At 41.7% G+C, this 23,864-nt stretch overlaps 1 protein-coding gene across 1 annotated transcript in view; it reads right to left on the bottom strand.

Moving 5' to 3' along the window:
- EFNB2 (ephrin B2) overlaps positions 1-23,625 on the bottom strand; it is a 56,965-nt gene extending 33,340 nt beyond the window's left edge. Inside the window, exons 1-2 of the mRNA XM_069757942.1 lie at positions 23,015-23,625; positions 2,495-2,775 (exon numbers count right to left, since the gene is read on the bottom strand). Of these exons, the coding sequence (XP_069614043.1) occupies positions 2,495-2,775; positions 23,015-23,136 (403 nt within the window). The 5' untranslated portion in view covers positions 23,137-23,625. The remainder of the gene's footprint in view (positions 1-2,494; positions 2,776-23,014) is intronic.
- Positions 23,626-23,864: the final 239 nt, after the last annotated feature.

Raw genomic sequence — 23,864 nt, 5'->3', positions numbered from 1 at the left:
ATTCCTCTGATGGCAGGCCTTTGTCGACTGGCGGTCATGTGGTAATCTGGCGATTATGGTTATGCCATGTGACTGCTGGAGGAACAGTGCAGTTTCAGGCGGCAGATATGCAATGTTTTTATTTTATGATCGTGCCAATATAGGGATGTCAAGTATGGAAAAAACATTTAAGGTCACCAAACACTGGCCAAGTTTCTACTGTGTATGGGGTGTCCCATGTATGACTACAGATGTAAGCAGAAAGATTGCTTCAGGTGTTTGCCCAATCCTGATGCAAGCAAAGTGAGAGAAACATGAAGCGTCATGTACACATTGAGCATTTTGGACTTGCAGATTTGGTGCAGAAAATAAACTACAGCATGTCAATTCTCTGGGCATTTTTTGCCAGCATTTTTCACAATTGACCTCACTCAAAATCATTAAAAAAGTAGGCAAAAACACATCATAACATGCATTTTCACAGCTGTGTTTTTCCTGCCAAGGGATGCAAAAATTATGCAGGAATTTCTGCATCCATTTACTCAATGTGTGCACATAGCCTTAGGGTACCGTCACACTATACGATTTACCAACGATCACGACCAGCGATACGACCTGGCCGTGATCGTTGGTAAGTCGTCGTGTGGTCGCTGGAGAGCTGTCACACAGACAGCTCTCCAGCGACCAACGATGCCGAGGTCCCCGGGTAACCAGGGTAAACATCGGGTTACTAAGCGCAGGGCCACACTTAGTAACCCGAAGTTTACCCTGGTTACCAGCGTAAAAAACAAACAAACAGTACATACTTACATTCCGGTGTCTGTCCCTTGCCATCTGCTTCCCGCACTCACTGACTGCCGGCCGTAAAGTGAAAGCACCGGTGACGTCACCGCTGTGCTCTGCTTTCACTTCACGGCCGGCAGTCAGTGAGTGCGGGAAGCAGACGGCAAGGGACAGACACCGGAATGTAAGTATGTACAGTTTGTTTGTTTTTTACGCTGGTAACCAGGGTAAACTTCGGGTTACTAAGCGCGGTCCTGCGCTTACTAACCCGATGTTTACCCTGGTTACAAGCGAACGCATCGCTAGATCGGTGTCACACACACACACCGATCTAGCGATGACAGCGGGAGATCCAGCGACGAAAGAGTGTTCCAAACGATCTGCTACGACGTACGATTCTCAGCAGGATCCCTGATCGCTGCTGCGTGTCAGACACAGCGATATCGTAACGATATCACTGGAACGTCACGAATCGTACCGTCATAGCGATCAAAATGGCACTGTGTGACGGTACCCTTAGATATCAACCTGCCTAATCACTCCACCATAGGTGTCTGGCAGTGCCTTATTCCCCTCTTCTTCTTGACCGGATTGTACAGAGGTCAGAATAGCTGCTGGCCAAACAAGTTCCAAGTCAAGAAATACAGAAGGTGTATAGAGCGTGTTTAACTGATGGGAGCAAAAGGTAATTATTAAATAATTATGCCATGTTTGTATAGGTGGGATATAAGGACCCTTGGGAACTTCCCAACTACCAGATCCAGTTGCATTGCCTGATTTATCATTCTCCAGCTGCTTTTTAGTACTATAAAGGTAGCGACTTACCATTCTAAACGGTACAGACAAACCTGCCACAGAAACGGGGCCTATTTTTAATAGAGGCAAACATGGGCTTTTATAAAAACTAATCAGGAAATTTTTTAAGAAAGAAAAAAACGAATTTACACTGACTGCATTTTACTTCATCATCTCATGAAACTGGTTAAAGAATGAGATAGCTTGCATTGAAGCAAGAGGCCAATTAATTAATGTTAGTTGGAATTGGAAGAGAAAAAAAAAAAAAAAAAAAAAAAAGAATGAGGACAAAACATTTAGGGAACCCTACATATTTGAGTTTGTGCATGTCAGAATAAATGATCGTCTGACTGTAAGCTGAACTAATGAGGTCCGCATGCAAGCTGGAGGTTTTCAGGCGAATGTTTCCCGAGGCACTTCTTTACCAACTTCACAGGTCATAAAAGATGTTAGGAAGCCGAAAAATGATTATATTTCATGATAGTCTGGGCAGTACTTTCTAAAAGGTTAGTAACTGGGCTTTGAGGGCTGAGGCAATGAAAGTGTTTCTTGCTTTACCGGCTTTGATCAGCTCTCGGCCTCCAAACCCATTTAATGCAGCTAAAAAGCAGGAGACATTATGTATATTTCATAGCATTAGATGCTATTCATTTCTCCGCTACTTCAAGCTCCTGGAGGAAATTCTGATACCCCGCTCTTACAGAACAGATCCAGTAGCTTTTATTCCCTCTGCTTGCCGTGGGACCTAAATGATAATCTATTTTCAATATGAAACCACTCTTGATTTCTAGAAAGGGGATTATGCTGATATATTCTTAGCCCGTCTCTGATCAAGTTACCAGCAGACAGTAAAAGATTTGTTACATGCTACACTTTTTTTTAACAAAAATTAAAACTGGGTATGACAAATAAATACACTGCAGCAAACCATACGTACATATGATGTAGTAGTCCCTGTTCCTCTGGAATTCCAGTCCCCAGAGATTTGGGCTGAACTCTTGAAATTTGATTGTAAATTTCACATCCTGGTCTGGTTTAGCACAGTTCAGCAAAGGCGTTCTGTCTTTTATAGTGCAGCTTTCCGCCTGCTCCTTATCCACTAGGTAGACTTTGTAATACTCGTATTGGGCAGTAGATTTAGAGTCCACTTTGGGGCAAATAATGTCCAGTTTATCTCCAATTTGCGGATACAATACCAGCCCTTGGCCTGGGAGGAATCTATTGAAAAAAATAAAACAGAATTAGTGACAAAAATATATCAACAACATTTTTTTGCTATAATATATATTTACTCAAGTTGAAGCACCAATGAGATATGTAAGCTAGGCAACAAGCCGTAAATAATTAAATGTAAAATTCCTCCAATCTTGAGAACAGAAAAGTTTAATAAGTAAATCGCAAAGTTTCATTTAAAAACTATCAATTCAATAAGATGTAACAAGCATTGATGCTCAGCTTGTGCTGATCCCTAGACAGAAAACCACCTCTGATTTGCATCAAAACAAATATATTCTGTCGACCACTGAGGAACTAGGAACTAGACTGATTTTCCACTGTATGAGAAAGCAGGGATACCGGCCACCTCAGTACAGCAGTTCAGGTCAGTAGTACAACCATGCCACCAGTCTGAACGGTCAATCAAGAGCACACATCCCTCTGGCAAGAAGCTGGGGAATGGCGTGCTCCTAACTAGAGATGGGCGAACTCGAACAGAGATGTTTGGCGTTCGTACGGGGCAGTGACTGTTCAGACCTGAACACCGATCACGGACTTTCTACTGAAGTTCGGTGGAAAGAGACGGACAGACGAGAGACAGATTTTTTTCCATTCTTTTTTAAATGGGTTCAGGTTCTGGTGGAAGTTTGGGAACTGTTCTGGTGCCCGAAGCAAACTTTCCAAAAAGTTTGGATCAGGTACCAGAATCTGAACTTCCACCGATCCGCCCATCCTTACTCCTAGCAAAATTTCACAATTAGTCCATGTTCAGTATTTGGACAGAATTTTACATCAGTACTTGAAAAAAAAAAAAAAAAAAAAAAAACGGGAAAAGTAGAAACAGATCATCACTTCTGCATTTTTCACCCTCCTTGTCTTGACCTACCAATACTGATATAAAATACTGACCAAATACTGAACATGTGAACATGGCCTTAGGGTTGGGCAGAGTTATTAATTTATAGTTCACTAGATGGCAGCCCGATTCTAAAGAATCGGGAGTCTAGAATCCATATATACTTGAAATTCGGCAGGAGCTTGAAGAGCAACGTCACTGGGCCCGCCTCCACGCAGTAGAAACTTGCTGTGAGGTAAAAATTCAAAAGTCACACCAAAATGGCGGGCGGAGTGTGTCACAGTACGGCACGTTTCTGATTGGTCGCTCGCAGCAGGCGGCAACCAATCAGACACTGGACACTGTTGACGTCACTTATCTCCGGACATTAGCTCCGGACGGAAGTTGGCACAAATTGCAGGAAGTAGTATTCTAGGCAATTATATAGTTCACTAGATGGCAGCCCGATTCTAAAGAATCGGGAGTCTAGAATCCATATATACTTTATTTATTCAAATGTAAGAATAATACAATTAATAAATAATAGTAAGAAAGAACAAAAAATGGCTGCACTCACCAGCTCTTGACAATTCTTGTTAGCTCTGTGTCATTAGTATCCTTACTATTAGAGCTCATGTTGGCTAAGCTAAACAGCTTTAAGCGTGGTGGTGGCAAACAACAGGTTAATAAGAGGCAGTGTCAGGTAGTAGGAAAATAGCCAGTTAATAGGCAATAGTTCTTTGCAGGAATGCAGATATTAATAAATAGGCAGTTTATATTGCAGAGAAACTGCTGGGCAATAATGGACAATGTCCTTATGTGGCAAATAATAGAGCAATATACCCAATGTGGCAAAGAAGAGGTTAATAAACGGCAGTCTCTCAGTATAACAGTCAGTGAATAATAGGCAGTATATGGAGAAAACACCAAACAAAAGTTCAAAATTGGTGTGAAAATGTCACTGAACCACTTCACAACTAAATATATATAGTTTTGGTAAATGGTATTATCATTTTTTTGACGAAATTCGGCAGGAGCTTGAAGAGCAACGTCACTGGGCCCGCCTCCACGCAGTAGAAACTTGCTGTGAGGTAAAAATTCAAAAATCACACCAAAATGGCGGGCGGAGTGTGTCACAGTACGGCACGTTTCTGATTGGTCGCTCGCAGCAGGCGGCAACCAATCAGACACTGGACACTGTTGACGTCACTTATCTCCGGACATTAGCTCCGGACATTAGCTCCGGACAGGAAGTTGGCACAAATTGCAGGAAGTAGTATTCTAGGCAATTATATATTAGATAAGTCCCAATGCAAAATCTTTGATGGGGTTCTTCATTTCTAGCACTGGAGCACAGCGACCTTTTATAAGCTCTTAAGTTCCAGGACCTAGCTGCCACTAATAGTTATGCCCCTTTAAATGAATTACTGGGAGATTACATTTTTTAAGGCATTATAAAAATGTTGCTTTTTTAAAATAGCAACCTATTACTCATCGAGACATTAGTCAAGCAAACGCATCTAATATACAATTATATTTGTGTATAAAAAGTCATGCTATAAGCATTTCTCACCTTCACAGGCCTATTTTTACCCTGGCTGAGAATGACTCAGTATTCATGTGTCTACTTCCATGCTATATAATCATGTCCTTAACGCATGGACTGCCATTATCAGCAAAACTGTACACGACAGCAGTCTAAGAAAATCCTGACACTATATCTCCACAGCCACCAAGGAATGCCTTTATGTCTAGTCAATGTGACCTGATCAGTCTGAAGTTGTTCTAATGTCATAAGCCTAATGCAACTAATAGCAGTGCAGGAGACAAAAATCCAAAATGGAAACAATCTCAACAGATTGGATTCTTGCTTTTTCCTTCACAATGTTGTGAAATATCGTCGATGCACAGTATGCTGGCCGAAGCCATTCAAATGAAGAGTGAGCAAATACTTGGACACAGTATGCCACAGAACAGCATCCACGCTTGTAGCTTAGCCTCTTCATGTATTGCTTGCGGCAGAAAGCCTGTGGGAAATTGAAACAAGAGCTTTCTAATCAACATCCTTTGCGGAGCAGAAACATTAAACACCACACTTAGAAATCCCCACTCGTTTGTAAGCAGCTAAGCCCGCAGGCTCATTAAAATATGAAACACTGAGAACAAAGATTTTAGCCAGGAATCCCTCCATAGTGAAGCTCGAGAAGGCCACCAGGTAAGTTTTATTCATTGCTAAATCAATTCTCCTGTCAGCTGACAGACACCATGTTTGGCCTAGCAACCAAGTGTCAGGCTCCAGCGTATTTGATCTTCTAACGTTATAGTTATGGCTTTTGTTGGTTAACATTATGGGTAATCAAAGCAGAGAAAGAGCATTGCTTATTTCCCTGCAGCTATTATGTGCAATCACACAGCAGCTAGCAGAACGCTTATCTTAGTGTTAGGAGTAATATGATGCTGCAGCCCCGTCACTCAGGGGGATACGGAATATCACGCCACGTTTTTAGATTATAAAATCTTTAAAGGGGCCTCTGAATTTAAGGTTCAACCCTTATGCAAACTGTTCAAGTGCATGTAAATGTTAATAGAAATATTTACAAATCAGGGATCATGGGGACAGACATTTTTCACTGTTACTATACCAAAAAATAGCTTAAAACTAGGTGCAATATCACCTGAACCATGGAGACAAAAGATCTGAAGTACCCCGTTCTGGCGTCCATGGCAGCCAGACCAAGGCACTGTTCACTTGTGCACCAGCAATACTCTGCTCAGTGCCGACCTCCGTGACATCATGATCTCATGTGAGGCCTACTCAAGGCCTCAAGTAATATGATGAGGTGTGTTGTGCTACAGGCAGAGATAGTAGGAGTAGAAGTGAGCACAGCCACGGTCCAAATAACATAGAGGGTTTACTGGATGTTGGATCAGGGTAGTTCGAACCTTTTACTTGCTCATTTCTAGTCTTGGGTAATAAAAAAAATGTAATATGTCGGATCCCAAATGATTATACCATTTATTGCGAATTGTAATAAACTTCTGTAGTAAGTCGTTGAGTGGTAATTAAAAAGGAAAAATCACTTGCAGTACAGTCTGGGAGACTTACCTATTAAACAAAAAAAAAAATCAAGTGAGTCTATGAAAATCTATTATAGAAAAATGAAAAATGCAGAGAATAGGCAATGTATGAAATGTAAAGCGTACACTGTACTTGTACAGCACTTGTACAAGTGCTGTGCAAGTATTCAGAAATAATGTAATAGACAGGCAAAGGTGAAATTGATGTTTGTGCTTGAAAACCAGTTATTAAAAAGAAGGAAGAAAGGAAGAAAACAATTGTAAAGTCTACCGGACGAATGCACTATCTGGGACTGAACAAGGTCTGCATGCGCTGTAATTAGCTGCTTTTGCTCGTTACTCTTGATAAATGATGCTTTCTGGTCTGGATAAGGGCCAGCTCTTGACCCATGACATAGCTACACACCAGTACTTCAGATGGGCATCCCTCTCTCTGAAGAGGCTGGCAATCATGTTCCCACACTATAGGCATGGACCTTTTGTTCTATTCAGCGTGCACAAATGTATGAGGATAATATTTTTTTCCTGAACGGTAACGAAAAGGACTCTGGAGGTACTCATTCATAAAAAGGTAGCGAACATAACAAAGTTAGTTCACATGAGAGCTTTTCTGCAGTCGGCTGTTGAACATTATTCTAGGACAATAGATCCGAAGCCACAAGGGCCTTGTAGCATGCAGCAATCACATGTGACCATTAGTGCCATCTAGTAATATTAGGGCTCATGCTCACTTGCGCGAGACTCTGATGAGTCTCGCACGACAATACCGGACACTGCACCTTGCACAGAGGAGCGGAGTGTGCGGCTGCATGTATTCCTATGTGGCCGCACGCTCCAATCTGAGTGCCGGCAGCAGCGCCGGGTATTGCCATGCGAGACTCAGTCTCGCGCAAGTGAGTATGAGCCCTTAGACTCTTTGCTAGCGCCTAGTGGGTGTGTAACAATTCAATAACCTAATCTTTGTTTCCACTGCTGTGTTGTGGATTGGGCAGCCATAAACTGATAAGTGGCATCACAAACTCGTGCCCGCCCATTACAAAAAGTATTTCCTCAGTGTGTTCAGTCAAATGGAGGGAATAAAGGTTTCCATACACATTGGAGATAAAGTCGGTCATTATTTCAGCGGGTTAACTATGTTACTAGTATAGAGACCTATCAAGTCTCCACTACCTGTGCATGTATGGAGAAAAAAAATAAATAAAATAAGGATCGAGCATGCTCATCTCAAATCCTTTTCTAAAGAGATAACTCTTACATCTCTGTCAATGGAAATACATGCCGACCATGTCAAACGAAGCCAAGGTCAGATATTGGGCAACATGAGGACAGATCTGGTAGTGGCTTATCTCCTGGAGAACAAATGAATTGGCTGTCGGGATGTTGTCTGGGGGAATCGAGAGGACCTCATACATAAGACTTTTGGACTTTCGCTTCATGTGACATATCTCTAATGTGTATGGGGGCCTTTATTATTTGAATAGGATGCACATACACAGAATTAATTACATGTGCTTTGCCTACAATAAGCTTTATGGACCAAGCTAGTTATTCAATGCTTTTTTAACAGACATTTTCACCAGGGCTGTAAATAAGTTCTTTACAGACTCTAACCACAAGGACTACACAGTGTTACTTTATATCTAGCTGGGGAATAAAGTGTTTCTAATGTAAATTCTTGGATATACGTTATGATAACAGTATGTGATTTAGGATGAAAACTGTAGGCACTTGTAAGAAATCTTTTACTACGGAGCTGAAAGTGTTAGAAATGGAACCAGTTGAGCGAGTATTTGCTAGGCGTGTTTCAGCATATTTCTGTATGGCAGCACAATCGAACGCTTTCTTATTTAGTAAATAGTAATTTATACTGACATAGCTAGAGGGGGCAGTTCTTACCCTCCGTGACCTCATGTTCTACTTAACAAAGAACCTGTGTGGCTGGGTATAGTTTTACTCAATTCTTAATCAATTTCCCACCTCTGTCTCACAATTGCTATTGATGTAACAATAATATTATATTTCACAGTCCACATCTGCACAATTTACTCTTAGCATTGGATTCCTTTTAATAGTCTATTCCATTCATCAGGCTCTGTAATGTATCCGCTAGTGTTTACACTTATAGTATTCCATTGGATTGTTAGTATGCATACATTACTAAACCATAGAAATAGTAGGATATATGACGTTGTTTTCAGTGCTCTGACACTGCTAGGCCGAGACCTTTGTTCAGATGTAAAATGTACACAAATGGTCTTATCCATTAGAAAGTAATAATTCTCAGAATTCAGTAAGAACGTGCACGCCTCTTAATGAATCAAATGGGTCTTAAAGGGAACCTGTCACCCCCCCAGGCTTTTGTAACTAAAAGAGCCAACTTGTGCAGCACTAATGCTGCATTCTGACAAGGTGGCTCTTTTAGTTATGATGCCTGTACACGCTGAAATAAACGTTTATAAAATGTGCCCCCTCATACCCTGAAATCGCCAGGGAGGCGGGACTTTCCTTCCTAATTAGACGCAGCACAGCCGTCACTACGGGCCTGTGCGCGCCAGGCGCTGCCTCCTCTTGCAGTATTGTCGTCCCCGGTGCCTGCGCATTAAGTTTTTTTCAGGCATGCGCAGTTGAACTGCCCTTTGTACTTACAGCGTAAGCGCCGGGGACAAAAATGCAGCAAGAGGCGGCGCCCACAGGCCAGGAGTGACGGCTGTGCTGCGCCTGCATCTGCGTCTGCTACACAAGGTGGCTCTTTTAGTTACAAACGCCTGAGGGGGTGACAGGTTCCCTTTAACAGTGGTGGGTGAAATAGCATGCCTTCCATAAATCTTACTCCAGTGAGGGACTGGAGTAAGGTACACCACGGCTCGTCATGAATTGGAGGAGCTGTAGGATCACACCCACTCCACGCATTTTGGTGGAGCTGGATTATTATTATTATTATTTATATAGCCCATTAATTCCATGGTGCTGTACATGAGAAGGGGTTACATCAAAACACAAATATCACTCACAGTAAACAAAACTAACAATGGCAGACTGGTACAGAGGGGAGAGGACTCTGTCCTTGCGGGCTTACATTCTACAGGATGGTGGGGAAGGAGACAGTATCAATGCCCAAATATTTGTCAGGACCATTAATTATCATAAAGTTGGATGACAACCACTTAGAAGCCTGAACTGGTAATTGCATTGGTTGTCACATAGTTTAAGCTATTTTTTTCTGAGAAAACTTGCAGCTTAAAAGACAACAATTTAGGTCTCATATTATATGTTTTTTTTTCCGCTAAAAAGCAGCTTTTTGTGGCCTGAACCAATTATTAGGATCAAGAAATGATACTGTGATCGGTCCCTATTAGCAGCTAGGTTGCATCCAAAGCCTAGGCATAAAGTGCCTACTTGAAGATAACACAGGATGTCTATAACCGCAAACACATCTTCAGTGAAGAAAAGGACTTCAGCCACTGCTGCCACTTACAGAACATACTGGAAGACTTCCTGGATTTCTACTGGCACCTGTTAAACAACTGGCTCTACATGAGAGCCATAAATTAGCTGATAAGACAGGGCAGAACATTTGGCTGCAATAAGCTGCATAATCATGTATCCCCAACATAGGAAAGTTTATAGCCTATCATTTCAATCTGCAGGTAATTCACACCTGTACAGTCAGATTCCCAGAAGCAAGTCTCCAAACCACAGACTGCAATGGAGGGTGGGGTCTGTCGTGCTATGTGCAGGCGAGGCGTTAGATAAATAATGACAGAAGCTTGGAGAATAATTCATGCCAAATGCAAATTCTGAATGATGTCATTTATTTTTCAAAACTGTTTTTTTGAAAAAGCAAATAACAGATCTGGATTATGCCAGTAAATAAAGGAATATATATCTACCATTTTCTGAGGGTGACATTATATGGCAGTTAGACGTGCACACAAGATTTTCAATTAGCAAGTTGAATGCCGATGAGTACACGTTAATTACCCCCTAGATCTTTTAACCCCTCTATATCAATGTGATACAAGATTTTCCTTTTTTCCTTGGACTTTCACAAATTTCATATTGATTTGATCTCACTTAAAAAAATTAAAATAAAAAAAAATTGTAATGACTACAAGAACACCACTTGTTCATTTACATACCGTGCAACCAGACCCGAGAGAACTGGAAGCATTACTTGCCCAAGGACGCATTGGATATAATCAAGCAGCACTGTCCCTGTAGCTCAGAATATTTATAATATAAAGTACTCTTATATAGCAACTTTACTAAAAAGGTCTTCATTAAATATTCTAGATGTATAAATCGGCTATGACATTCATGTACCATGCTTTAGCTTCATATGTTGTCCTGAATGCCTTGTACACACTGGCATTCGGCCTGAAAGAAGAAATGGAATAAAAAAATAAAAAAAAAACCACACGTTTTTCCCAGTCCTCTACTTTTTCCACATACAACAGCTTGCAGCCAAATGTTGAATTATGCCTGGTCTTTCCAGTGCATAGCGGTTGTTGGTTGGGCTCCAGGCTTTTCTAATTGCCTTCAGGACTGAAGGTGGTAATATTGGCTCCCAATGTAAGTTTCTAGTAGGGGGGTCTTGAAATTCAACTTGACTATGTTCACCAGTTACCAATAATCTCCAAGAAGGAATACCCTTTATACCTTTATCGTTTACTGGGTAAGGCTTCACAAAAGGGCACAGACATTATATATATATATATATATATATACACACACACTAGATTGTGGCCCGATTCTAACGCATCGGGTATTCTAGAATATGCATGTCCCCGTAGTATATGGACAATGATGATTCCAGAATTCGCGGCAGACTGTGCCCGTCGCTGATTGGTCGAGGCAACCTTTATGACATCATCGTCGCCATGGCAACCATTATGACATCTACGTCGATACTGTGCCCCTCCCTGAATCAGAAACGTGGGATTTCTACGTCCTTTATGACATCGTCACTGTGCCCATCGCTATATATATTAGGCAAAAGCAATTAAAATCAGATGAAAATCATATTTTGCATAAAGCTTAACAAAACCTGTCAAATACACAGGCAAACTGCGATACGAATTCCAGAAAGTGGAGGAAGAGGGCTGCCATATTGGCTACATTTCTAGCCTTGGATCCTGGAAAATGTCCAACATACCCTACAATTAAGAGGCATTTTATTGTGGACGGAAGCTTAAAAAGAAAAATCTATCAATTCTCTTCCTAGTTGAGTTGCACGCTTTATCCTAAACTAGGCTGACGCCTGACATCACTGCCCGGGCTATCTGTAGTGGGACCTCTCAGTGAGACATCATTTCTACCGCTATTACATATTCAATCACCAGATTTGTAAGCTTCTACGTTGGCTGCAATGCCGTGTGCCAAGAATGGGCTCTTTTTTCCATTCTTACTTAGTGTCACTTTCAATATAATATATTCTTGCAATATGCAGGTTCACAGTGCTCCTCTATTCCCTTGAATTTTCCAATTCTGCTCTGCTGCTAGATTTGTTTGACTACCCGTCTCCTCCATAATATCCCCTCCAGACTGTGATGTGAGTTGTCTGGCTTGGTACTCTGCTCCTGACATTTAGGACAAAATATATCTACGGTAGTTTGAGATTTCTCAAAATTAAAAGGCAGAATTTTTTTTTTTTTTTTTTTTTCACCAAGTGAACACAGACTGAAATATACGACTCAGTAGCCTGGGAACTCTGTTAAAAGCTTGGGTAGAAAGAACTTTTAATATTTATACCATGCTCTAAATCATCGACTTTGTAATTAACAGCCATATCCTGCAATGAAACACTGGGTGTTGGCTGGTCACAGGGAAAGAGAAAAATGCCTTGCCCATTGAAACTGTATTTGTTTGGAAAGGAAATCTGATGACTAGCATATATAATAATGCTAATATTATCTAAAGATTACTCGGCTTTCAGTTTGCACAGTATTTTCCAAATGAATGATAAGGAACAAGAAGAATGTGGTTGGGATGGCAATTAACTGAGTCAGTGCGTGAGTCATGCCATCCTATCTGGTAATGCTGGGCACTGTATGCTGAATAGCAGATGTCACCACAATGTTGAGAAAAATGCCAGCAAGACTAAAACTAGGATTCACACGGGCCGGTTGCTCTGCAGTTTGTTATGCCCTCATTAGGCGTGCACCCATGAAAATGCATGATTTGTACCAGTCTCATTATGCGTATCAATCTCTAATTTGCCGCACAGGCTGATTGCCATTACACATTATGTTCTCACATTGTTGGATTTTATTTAATGCTTAGACTTTTGCTATACAAGCTGCCAAACGCTGTGGATTGTCAGGATGTAGAAATGAATGCAGAGAAGTAAATAGCATTGGAAGTGCCGGCCTCCTCTATTCCGCAGGGAAGACATAAATAGGAATACCAGGTACCTAATGGCTGAAATACAATTCACCCTGCTTGGCCAGTGTCACGTTAAGGCATTTATGGGTGGCACGTAACATTTATGATATGGCACATGCCAGATGTGAAAAGCATACTGTTCAGTAGTTGGAAGGAAATGAGACACAGACAGGCCCTGCTTTACATCAGCACTATAGCCTTTCCTTTATACAAATAAGCAGTAGGCCAGAGCCATTCACTTTTCTTCTTTTGTCATCTGAATGCCATAAATATGCACCAGTTTCCAGCTGGAAAAGGCAGTAAGTCTGCTGGACACAGACAAAATGTTACAGTCTCTTACACCATATATATTCAACTTAATGGCCCCTCATTGAACACCATCAGGCAGCAAAAAGTCTGTAACTCCTCTTTAAATTAACTGCTTAATTCAAAATTTGTCACAGTGAACATTACAGGAAATTATTACCGATCAACTTTAGCTTATTCACTGGTGGGGATGCTCAGTATTGGGAGATTCACCCTAAGGATTATCGTCTGTACCCGCCATGGGAGAAATTCCCTGTAGAACTTTACAAGATGTAAAGGGCATAGTCACTAAAGAACCCTTTAAAAAATTGTGGAGAACCTTTATTCATTCCATATTATGCATGGATATTTTCCTAAATTCTGAAAAAGAAATCCCCAATTCACAGATTGAGAAGCTGACCATTAGAAAAATAGATGGATAGATAAGCTGAGCTTATAAAAGGAGCAAAGTTTGTCACCATTAGCTAAACAGGTTTTCCCCAAACCTATCGACTTCCTCAGTGAGTTATCGCAATGCACATAACAGTGTCTTTGTGACAAGTTCACGTTTGCTGCATCTGTAAATTCTTCATAAATGTATCGCTTCCCTGGCTTCATGTTTCCTATTAACGTTTTATCTCACAACTATTTTTTACCTTTATCTGTCAAACAGCCGACACCATGTAAACTTAAGGTATATGCTCTTAAATTTCCTGCAACAAAGAAAGATGTAAAATCCTGGAAACTTCTCTAAACCGCTCTGCCAAGAAACATGATTTAATGAAATCATCTGAGACGCACTTAATCAAAAAAGTGTGTTTAGGATTATTTGTGCAGACAGAACAGTTACTGTTAGCTTCTGTGTTTTCTCCCAGCCTTGACTATTCTTCCATCATAAAGAACAGCCATTTGGGCTATAAAACACACATTGCCCCCTCTCTCGCACCTGTACTACCACATCTCAGCATGGAGTTTAGTGTCACTCCTCAGTGGATCTTGTGTCTGTAGTGACAAAATGCAGGGGAAAACAAAAGTGAAAGAGTCTTTTCTTTCTTGCTTTTAAAGGGCTGTTTTCAGCTGGAGAGCAGAAGTCAGGAAATCATCTTTCCTTTTACTGCTTTACTGCATAACAAAGAGCAAAGGCTTTAAACAAAGACGAGCCTGATGCATTTAATGTGACATTCTGCACTGCTCTTAAACAACCAGGTCCCCCCCCCCCCCACCTTCACCCCTCCTTATTTCAGCAGCCAAAAATCCTACTAGAGCAGGAGATGATGTGTTCCAGGAATAGGAGCACAGATTAATAAATATGTATCAGAAATGTAACATGACATGTGTGTATAAATACCTCCTCTAAATACGTTACATTTACTGAAAACCCATAGCTCCTGCTACTAAAATGCACCTATAAATAAGATAGGCTACGCTCACATGTCCAGTAATCAGTTAACAAAAAAGTTGTGAAGACAACTTTTGTCAAGCTAAATACAAAATTATTTCAACTGGACCCAGTTTATTAACATTTAAGTCTATGGAAAACAGATCCGTTAGTTAGCCATCCGTTTTGTTCCATTTTAAACCGGTCCACTAAGCGAAAACCGGATCCTGTTCAAATGAAAGAAAAACTGATCGCTAATTAATGGATTCATTATCCACAGCCTTGAATGTTAAAAAAACAGATCCAGCTGAAATCAGTATATTTTTAGATTGCTGCTGGATCTGGTCTAACTAATAATTACTGGACATGTGAACATGGCCTGGTCAAGATCAGCCTAAGGCTAAGTCAATTTTACCAACTATGCAACCATACGTTTGCCCTGAGGAAATTGTAAAAGCTATAATAGTCAATAGTCATGTAGTACAGAAAAAAAAAATCCAATAGTTAAGTACTAGGAGTTGCATTACTACATTAGTCCCAACTAGTTGTCACCTAACCACAAATAAGTAGGACCCATCTTAGTCAACGTTTCATTCATGCTTCCAAGTTGTGTGCACGCTAGAAATAATACCCAATGGCCCCATGCAAGGCATTCAGTCTAACAACCCTTTCAGATACGCGTCAGCTCTTACATCTAGTTAATCTACGTGTTGCCATGGTTGCACCCTTTATTTGCCTTTACGTTTTGTAAGAATATATGAAATACAGGAAAAATGGTGGTTCTACTGTCGTTCAATCAGATAACTGCTGTTCGTTCCTCCGTGCCTTTCTTCCACACTTCAATCAAAAGGGATCAGTTTCTTTAGAGGTTGTTCTGGATTTAACTCACTTCTGTATAGATCTAGCCCAAGTCCTTGTAATCCCCTTATTAACTATGACCACGGATTGATTTGCTTAAAAATAAAAGCAAATTGTTTCGGCTTTGTTTTTAAATCAAAGTTACAAAATGGATTAGGAGAGAGAAAAATCAGCAGATTTCACACAGCCAGGATGGTACTGAATTTCCAATGAGAATTAAACTAGTTAAACAGGAAAGCTGTGTGAATGGTTTACATTTTTCTTTATGAGACAGGACCTGCAATGCTCACGTCTTTTGTCTTCTTGGCCTTTGAGGAAACAATGAATCTGCAGGAGCTCTTCCAAGCTATTCTAATACTAACCATTTGCCTTCATATACCATACGGATAAAAATAATTTGTAGAGAAGAAAACTGGACAGAAGCTTTGGCTCTCGAGCAGAGTCCAAATATTTTAAACATTTGAGCACGCCCGTTTTAATCACCAGAATGTGACACATACAGTCTATGAAAATGTCTGATAGGTGACTAGAAAAACAAGTTTTTTACTTATGTCATCTTGTACAGAAGCAAAAGGCTAAGCTCATACCTACACTCTTAACAACTGACCTGTCTGCCACGTCTTGAGTTGACATTTGCGTGCTGCTGAAAGTCTAGCTGGCCAGGGAGATTAAGATTTTTTTGATAATGAAGTCTGCAGTGAAACCATTTTGGAACTTGCATGATAATTGGTATGACCTAGAAATTGAGGGATTAACCAAAAACTAGAGACATTAAAACTATGAGCTAGAACCTGACCTAGAAATGCCTAGATATTTTCCAGTGGCATAAATTTATTTATTTTACCCATTTATATAGCACCATTAATTCCACAGCACTTTAAGGACACATCACCATCGCTGTCCACATTGGGGCTCACAAGTGTGGGAGGAAACCCACGCAAACACGGGGAGAACATAGAAACTCCTTGCAGATATTGGCCTTGGTGGGATTTGAACCCAGGACGCCAGCTAACCACTGTGCCACCATGCTGCCCATGTCCTACATATGTACACCTTGTATTAAAATATAAACTATAAAATAACGATGTTACTGGAATATGAAGTACTCTGGGCTAAACTATTAAAGGATATTTGCCTAGCAAATATAAGTGCCACTATCTTTAACTTAGAAGCTGAAATAGATGGCAGTTAGGCCTCATTCACAAGTCAGTTTTTCACGTTAGAGTGCTAATCCATTTTTTTCTTCATGGATAACACTCGTCTATAGGGTTGTTTTCCATGATTGTTTTCATATCCATACAAAATAGTGAAGACATGTCTGCTATTGATCCGAGTGATGGATTAAAGTATGTGAAAATAAGCAGACAGCACTCAGTTTCACTGACCGATATGAGAAGATGGAGAAACTTTTTTTTAACCAGTTTTAAAAAAAATTAAAAATGTTGAAACCAAACACTGATGAAAATCAGATTTTCTAGTACAGTACGTCAGAAAACTGACGTATAAATGAGGCCTTTGGATTCAGGCAGCTCAAATTTGTCTGCTTGCCTATAAATAATTCCGATTATATAATAATAAAAAAAAAAAAATCTATTGAACTATATGTTGAAGGACTTAATGTGCCTATACCATCAAGCTAAGGTCACAGTATTCTACGGCCTACATTTTACAGTGCAACAACGTAAATAGGCAGTAACATTGCCAGCCATTTCACAAACACATGCTTGATCTCCATACTGGTATGCACACTACTTGCAACCTGACAATACAGCTCTTTGATTATTTGCAGGGTGATCATGACGTCATGTGTACCCAAACAGAAAGCATAAGCATTTTATAGGCCTGTAATCAAAGCTCGCCATAAAATGCAAAATCATCTTAACACGTTCCCCAAGACAAACTACAGCTGAGCCGTGACTGCCCTTTGAGCTCTCTATAAAGTGTGTCTTGTAATAAATAACACGTCAATGAATTCTGTCCAGATAATGTAATAATAAATGAGGACTTCTCGCTGATGTATGTGCTGTTTACAAACGCACATTAGGAGCAATCATTTTATTTTACAACATGCTTTCAGGCCTCATTTTCTAGAGTGCTTTTCAAGCTGTAATGACTAGGGGTATAGGGTGGGAAAGTAAAACTTAGCTCTTTTATGTCTATGCTATGATCTTTTTCTCAATTTGTTTCTCAAGCTCCAAAAATGCATTTCTGGGAATTAAAGGAAGAATCAATATTTATGACTTTAAACAGGAGGGAAAAAAAAATGCAACACCTCAAAGTGACAAAGTGCATAATTCCGTTGTGTCCGGCTGAAAATATCTGGCAGAGTTCTGACATTGAAAGTCTTTAGGGAAGACAGATGAGCCGACGGTAATACCTTCAATAAAATGCTTCAACAAACAGATAAGCGAAAAGTCCAGATACACTGTTATTTGGTTTTCTAGTTACGCATAAATTACAGTATCCATTTAGGAAACTATTTTGTGCAAGTGTCTTCCTTTGGCTTACAGGCATCTGACCTTCCATACATGTCTCAAGGTAAACCCCAATGTGAGCACTGCCTGAAGATGGGAGATTATAGGCTGTCAGGTATTTCATTAATCTCCCAGGTAATTGATATTTCCCTTTTCTTTATGAATCCAGCAATACGTTAAAGTGTCCTCCCTGATTAATAGTCTTCAGCTTCACATCAAAACGAAACATACTTTTCTGCTTGTTATTAAAAAGGGCCCGGAAAAAATGCGCCTGAAAGTAAATACATTTCATTGTTCCCTACTTGCAGTGACAATCTAAAGACAATTACGGAGGCAAACAAAGTGCTTTACCTGAGCTAGCTTTATAGATAAGAGTCTTGGAGATAATTACAGGAGATAATGTAACAATTAAACCCCAGCTGAACCATAGAAGAAAGATAAAAGGGAATCAGTATATCTAAATCTCAGCCTTTTCTGGGTCTAGTGGATGTCAGTAATTTACCTGAGCCAAGATGGTATGCAGGTGGCAGAGCAATGGGAAAGGATAATGAAATAAAGATGTTTGCATTAGTCCTCCAAGTGTCTTCAGCAAAACTTTGGGTGACAGGAGCTTTAGAGGTAAGTGCTACACTAACCATTTTATCCAGAGCTTTTGTTTCTTCAGCTTGAAACCATAATTGGGAAGGTTAAAAAGGGCCATCCCAGGGGAAAGGATTCCTACATAAATTCTTGTCTACAGCAGTTTAGCAGAGACTGAGATATGGTTTCAGCGGGCACTTTGTTTGAGGGCCGGCTCAGTTGTCCCTTGGAACAAGGACCATTGCCTCCAGTTTATCATGCTGACAAAATGTGAGGAATGTGCATATAAAAAGCAGCAACCATTCCACCCCTGGTGCGTTCTCCTTTCTTCCCATTCTATATTAAAACTGACATGATTAACCTAAATGCAAAGCAAGGGCCGCAGTTCAAGGGGGTATTCACACAGCACTGAATGTGCACTTGCTTACCCATAGACCTCTACATTGCCCATTCAATGATTAGGTGTCCATTTCAGGTAATATACCTTCAATGGTGTATGCCTACATGGTGCAAATAAGTAGGTAGTAAGCAAGCATCGCATTGTGACAAAAACTACCATTTTTTTTCCTTTTCCAGTTTTGGTTGAAAGCTGAAAAGAACTAGAGGCGATCTAGTACTGTTCTCTTATATAATCTCAGAAAATTCATCCAAGCATAAACAAAGGCAGCAGCCTGACATATGCAGAAATGTACATTTTGTTGCCGCTGCTAGGTTTTCTCCAGCTCTTACATTCCCAACTATAAAAGATGTTTTTCCGAACAGTATCAGTTGTGACAGCCGACAAACTATGAAAAATGTATTTATATCTCATGCGTTTAATCAAGCGCAACCCTGTTTATCCATGAGAATAATACAGATCTATAATACTGGTTAAAAGGGCCATAGCATTACAGCAGCAGAGAGGAGGCCCTGTCATCATAGGCGAGACTGAGAATATGTCTTTTTTAAAACTAGTAATGAAAGTTTTCTTCCCTTCATATCCCCCACAGTCATATTTATATATTTAATGTGCTGCAAGAAATCGCTGGACCAAACGAACATCTCATCTGGAAAGAGCGACATTCATATTTAATAGGCTGATCCCCAAAGAGCGAAATGACATGCATTATTTAATGATAACATCCGTCTGATGCAAATATAGGACTGTGTTTATTTCCCTATAAGGGACATTAACAGTAGATCACTGTATGGGGAAGGAAACTATTCTGCAGCATGGAAACAGACAGGTGAGGTAAAAACTAGACCGGTTTTGTGCCCCAGGAGGAATAGGTGACGTTAAGGCTATGTTCACACTTTGCGGATTCCACTGCGGATTTTTCCGCAGCAGAATTCCAAAATCCGCAGTGAAAACCCGTCGCGGTTTTTACTGCGGATTTATCGCGGTTTTACTGCGGTTTCTTCTGCGGATTTTCATCTGCAGTTTCCTATTGGAGCAGGTGAAAATCCGCAGAAAAGAAGTGACATGCTGCGGAATGTAATCCGCAGCGTTTCTGCGCGGTTTTTTCCGCAGCATGTGCACTGCGTTTTTTTGTTTCCCATAGGTTTACATTGGACTGTAAACTCATGGGAAACTGCTGCGGATCCGCAGCGGTCAAATCCGCTGCGGATCCGCAGCAAAATCCGCAAAGTGTGAACATAGCCTTAATGTCAATTCAGAATCACTGATTGATAGGCTACGCTATGTCAAACACTATATAATTCACAGAAAAATAACGCACATTGCAGCCATTTGTACTGGGATAAGTGGAAAGCAAAACAAAGTATAGAATATACTGGACTGGCTTCATTTATATGGTGCCGTACACAACAGAACAGGATTCTTACATAACTGCAATTAGATTGGAATCTAAAATGTGCAGGAATCCAACAATGTCAAATTCAAAAAAAAATATATAAATGTGACGAGGAGATGAAATGGTGGGCTTACAGTGAGGAGTCTGCAGCGAGAGCCGCATTTAGCATTGGAAGAGTGACCTCTGTAGGACTGACTTGATCACTGGTTTTCTAATGTATCTTTAATATAACAAGTGAACCTTTTAGGAAAGTAAAATATTGGGAGGGATGGGATAAGTTCAGGTTTGCCAGCTCACTAATATACTGATATATACAATGACACGACACACAAATGGCCTAGTTGAAAACTTGCCTTGAAAGCTCCAGACAGTGCTACATTAATGGCAGCTCCTCTGCCACAGGGGAAGATTGTGTTAACAATGTGCTTGCGCCTAACCCTATAAATGCTGTGCATTGTAAGGTTATATCACTGCCACTAGGATATCCAAAAACCCTAATTGATCAATGCAGTCTATGGAAAGAAAGGTCCCCGCATATACATGCCGCTGCATAGTTGTAAAGTTGGCGTTATATAAATATTATTATAAGCTGTAGCCAAGACCTAAGCTATAGACTAAAGGGAATCTATGACTAGGAGTTAGTATACGGTTGTCTTAGAATAATATCCATTAATACATAAGAGAATGCACATTATCCGCTTCCTCTATAGACTTTTAAAGGACCCTTGAAGTGTAAGCGCCCCCGCTACTGACCGGGCCAGCAACTGAGTGCAGACCCCTACCCTGTAAAATCTGGACTGAGCCAGCAGCACATGCAGAGGAGTGACCTCATCACAGGCAGACAGCACCTTGTAAAGGTTCCTTGTGTCTTTGATTTGGCTTTGTCCAGTCTACATCAGTGTAGGACATAATCTACCTGTGCAGGACAAGCTTCATGATTCAGCAATATAAGTAGGTGTGAAGCATTTCAGACAATATATAAAACGCACTGTATACATGATTACAATGAGGTGTATATATAATTATAGATGGGCGGAGCTGAGCACACTGGAGCTAGCCTGTATTCTGGGGGTCCAGGCTGCACTGCCTGCTCAGGAGAAGTCCCAGCACCCAGCTGACTAATGGCCTCACCAGCAGAAGCCCAACAGCCAGAGCTAGCACTTGCCATTCAGGGAAGATGATCACTGGCCAGCGGACAGAGCCCAGAAAACAAGTGGCTGCAGAGCCTAGAAATACATCGGGTCCTTAGTAAAAGGGCATTAGCTGCACCACACTTTAGGCACGTACATCTCCATGTTAGGCGAATACAGTGTGGATACATTAACCGCAAGACCTGAAATTTGTTACCTCTGTGCATGCGGCTCAAGCCCTTGTTCCGACACTACCTGGAGATCGGCAATTCTCGATGATGGTAAGAAGTCGCAACCAAACAGCGCAGAGGCGCACACAGCGCCCGCAGGGGGCAATCACCATCCATGCAGCAGCACACAGTACACTGGGAGCACGAGAGTGGCCCAGGAACCCATCACTATACACCGAAGGAGACACTAGCCATACAGTCCTCCGGGACTAGCCTGCAGTAGGCTGCCCATCACTAACTATACAGGAAGGCACAGGCTAGTCCTACACCTACAGTCTTCCAATAGCCCATCACTATACACCACAAGAGACTAGCTACTCAAACAGTCCTCCAGGACTAACCTCCAGTAGCCCATCACCATACAGCAAAGGAGAAGACTAGTCAAGTCATCCAGTAGCCCATCACCATACAGCAAAGGAGAAGACTAGTCAAGTCATCCAGTAGCCCATCACCATACAGCAAAGGAGAAGACTAGTCATACAGTCCTCCAGTAGGCCATCACCATACAGCAAAGAGGAAGATTAGTCATAAAGTACTCCAGGACTAGCCGACAGTAGCCCATTACTTTACCCCAAAGGCACAGGCTAGCCATACAGAACTAGCCTCCAGTAGCCCAGTACTATACCCCATAGGCACGCACAGGCTAGCTATTCAGAACTCCAGGACTAGCCTTCAGTAGCCCATTACTTTACCCCAAAGTAAACAGGCTAGCCATACAGAACTCCAGGACTAGCCTCCAGCAGCCCCTCACTAGAAACCATTTCACCTTAAGAACCCCACAGTACTCCAGCACTAACAGTATAGGATCTCAGTACTCCAAGACCCTCCAGAAGATAGTAACGACCTTTTCACTAGCTAAGCAATCTAGTCGAATATACCCACCACAATCTTAGGTCACTTAAGTACGCCAGCAATACCATTTAGTCGAAATGTAAAAAGCCTCAATGTGTCCCACACTTCCTACAACAATAGCCTACAGCCATACAGCACAGAACCTAGTAGCCAAACACATACCTTCAGAAGCCCATCACACTCCTACAGTACAACCTCCAGTAGCCCAGCACAACCCTCCGTAAGCCCACAGTAGCCCAGCACAACCCTCCGTAAGCCTCCAGTAGCCCAGCACAACCCTCCAGTAGCCCAGCACAACCCTCCAGTAGCCCAGCACAACCCTCCAGTAGCCCAGCACAGACAGGTGAGAGGAGAGCAGCCACTTACTTGGGGTTGGAGGAATTCCAGTAAATTGGGTCTAACACTAGCGATCTGGAAATAGCAGTCCTGATCAACAGGATCCACACTCCCAGGCTGTACTTCCACACGGAGTCCCTGCCGCCTGCCATAGTACTGTCACCCGAGCCAACGCGGGATCCTCTCCAAGAACCTGCCGCCTCCACTCCAGGAGCTCCAGGCAGGAGCTGCAGCGCGAGTCCAGCGACAAATCAGCGTTGTATCCAACCAGATCGCCCGACAAGGTCAGTCCTCACTCCGAGAAGTAGAAGCGGTAAAAGAATCAACTCCACACTGAGAACTCCAGCTGGGGTACACGGAATCCTAAGGCATCACATACGGGCACATGAAATACACGGGAGCCCAGCATCCGCTCTTTGTGCCCGCCTGGCACCACTGATCCTCGGGGAACCAGCCCACAGTGATGGCAATGATTATCCAGCTATATGCGGGGAGTCCATATATTCCAATCCCCGGGAGAACGGCTGCTGGTAAATCCCTGGACCGGTCCTGTGCCAGTGGCTGGAGATGGCAGTCTGTGCCAGGAATGCCACTCTGCTGTGTGATGTCTGCTCCTCCAGCCACACTCATCCAAAGTAACCGCGGACAGCGGCGAGCAGTGTGACTATAAACCGCGCCCGCCCCCTCCGTCCGCCCTGCTCATTGGCTGCTGAGCACAGCGCCAGGCGCCATTGGCCGCGCTGCACGTCAATCACGGCAGAGTCTGTGCTCCGGAGAGGAGTATTGTGTGTGACAGGTACAGACCTCCCATACAATGTACGGCATGAACTCATCTGCATCCCGAGCGCGGCTCATTAATATTCATGACGAGCCCCTCACA

Source organism: Ranitomeya imitator, chromosome 3 (genome assembly GCF_032444005.1).
Source record: "Ranitomeya imitator isolate aRanImi1 chromosome 3, aRanImi1.pri, whole genome shotgun sequence".
In the NCBI taxonomy this organism is placed as follows: domain Eukaryota; kingdom Metazoa; phylum Chordata; class Amphibia; order Anura; family Dendrobatidae; genus Ranitomeya; species Ranitomeya imitator.
This window is presented reverse-complemented; position numbering and strand designations above follow the sequence as displayed.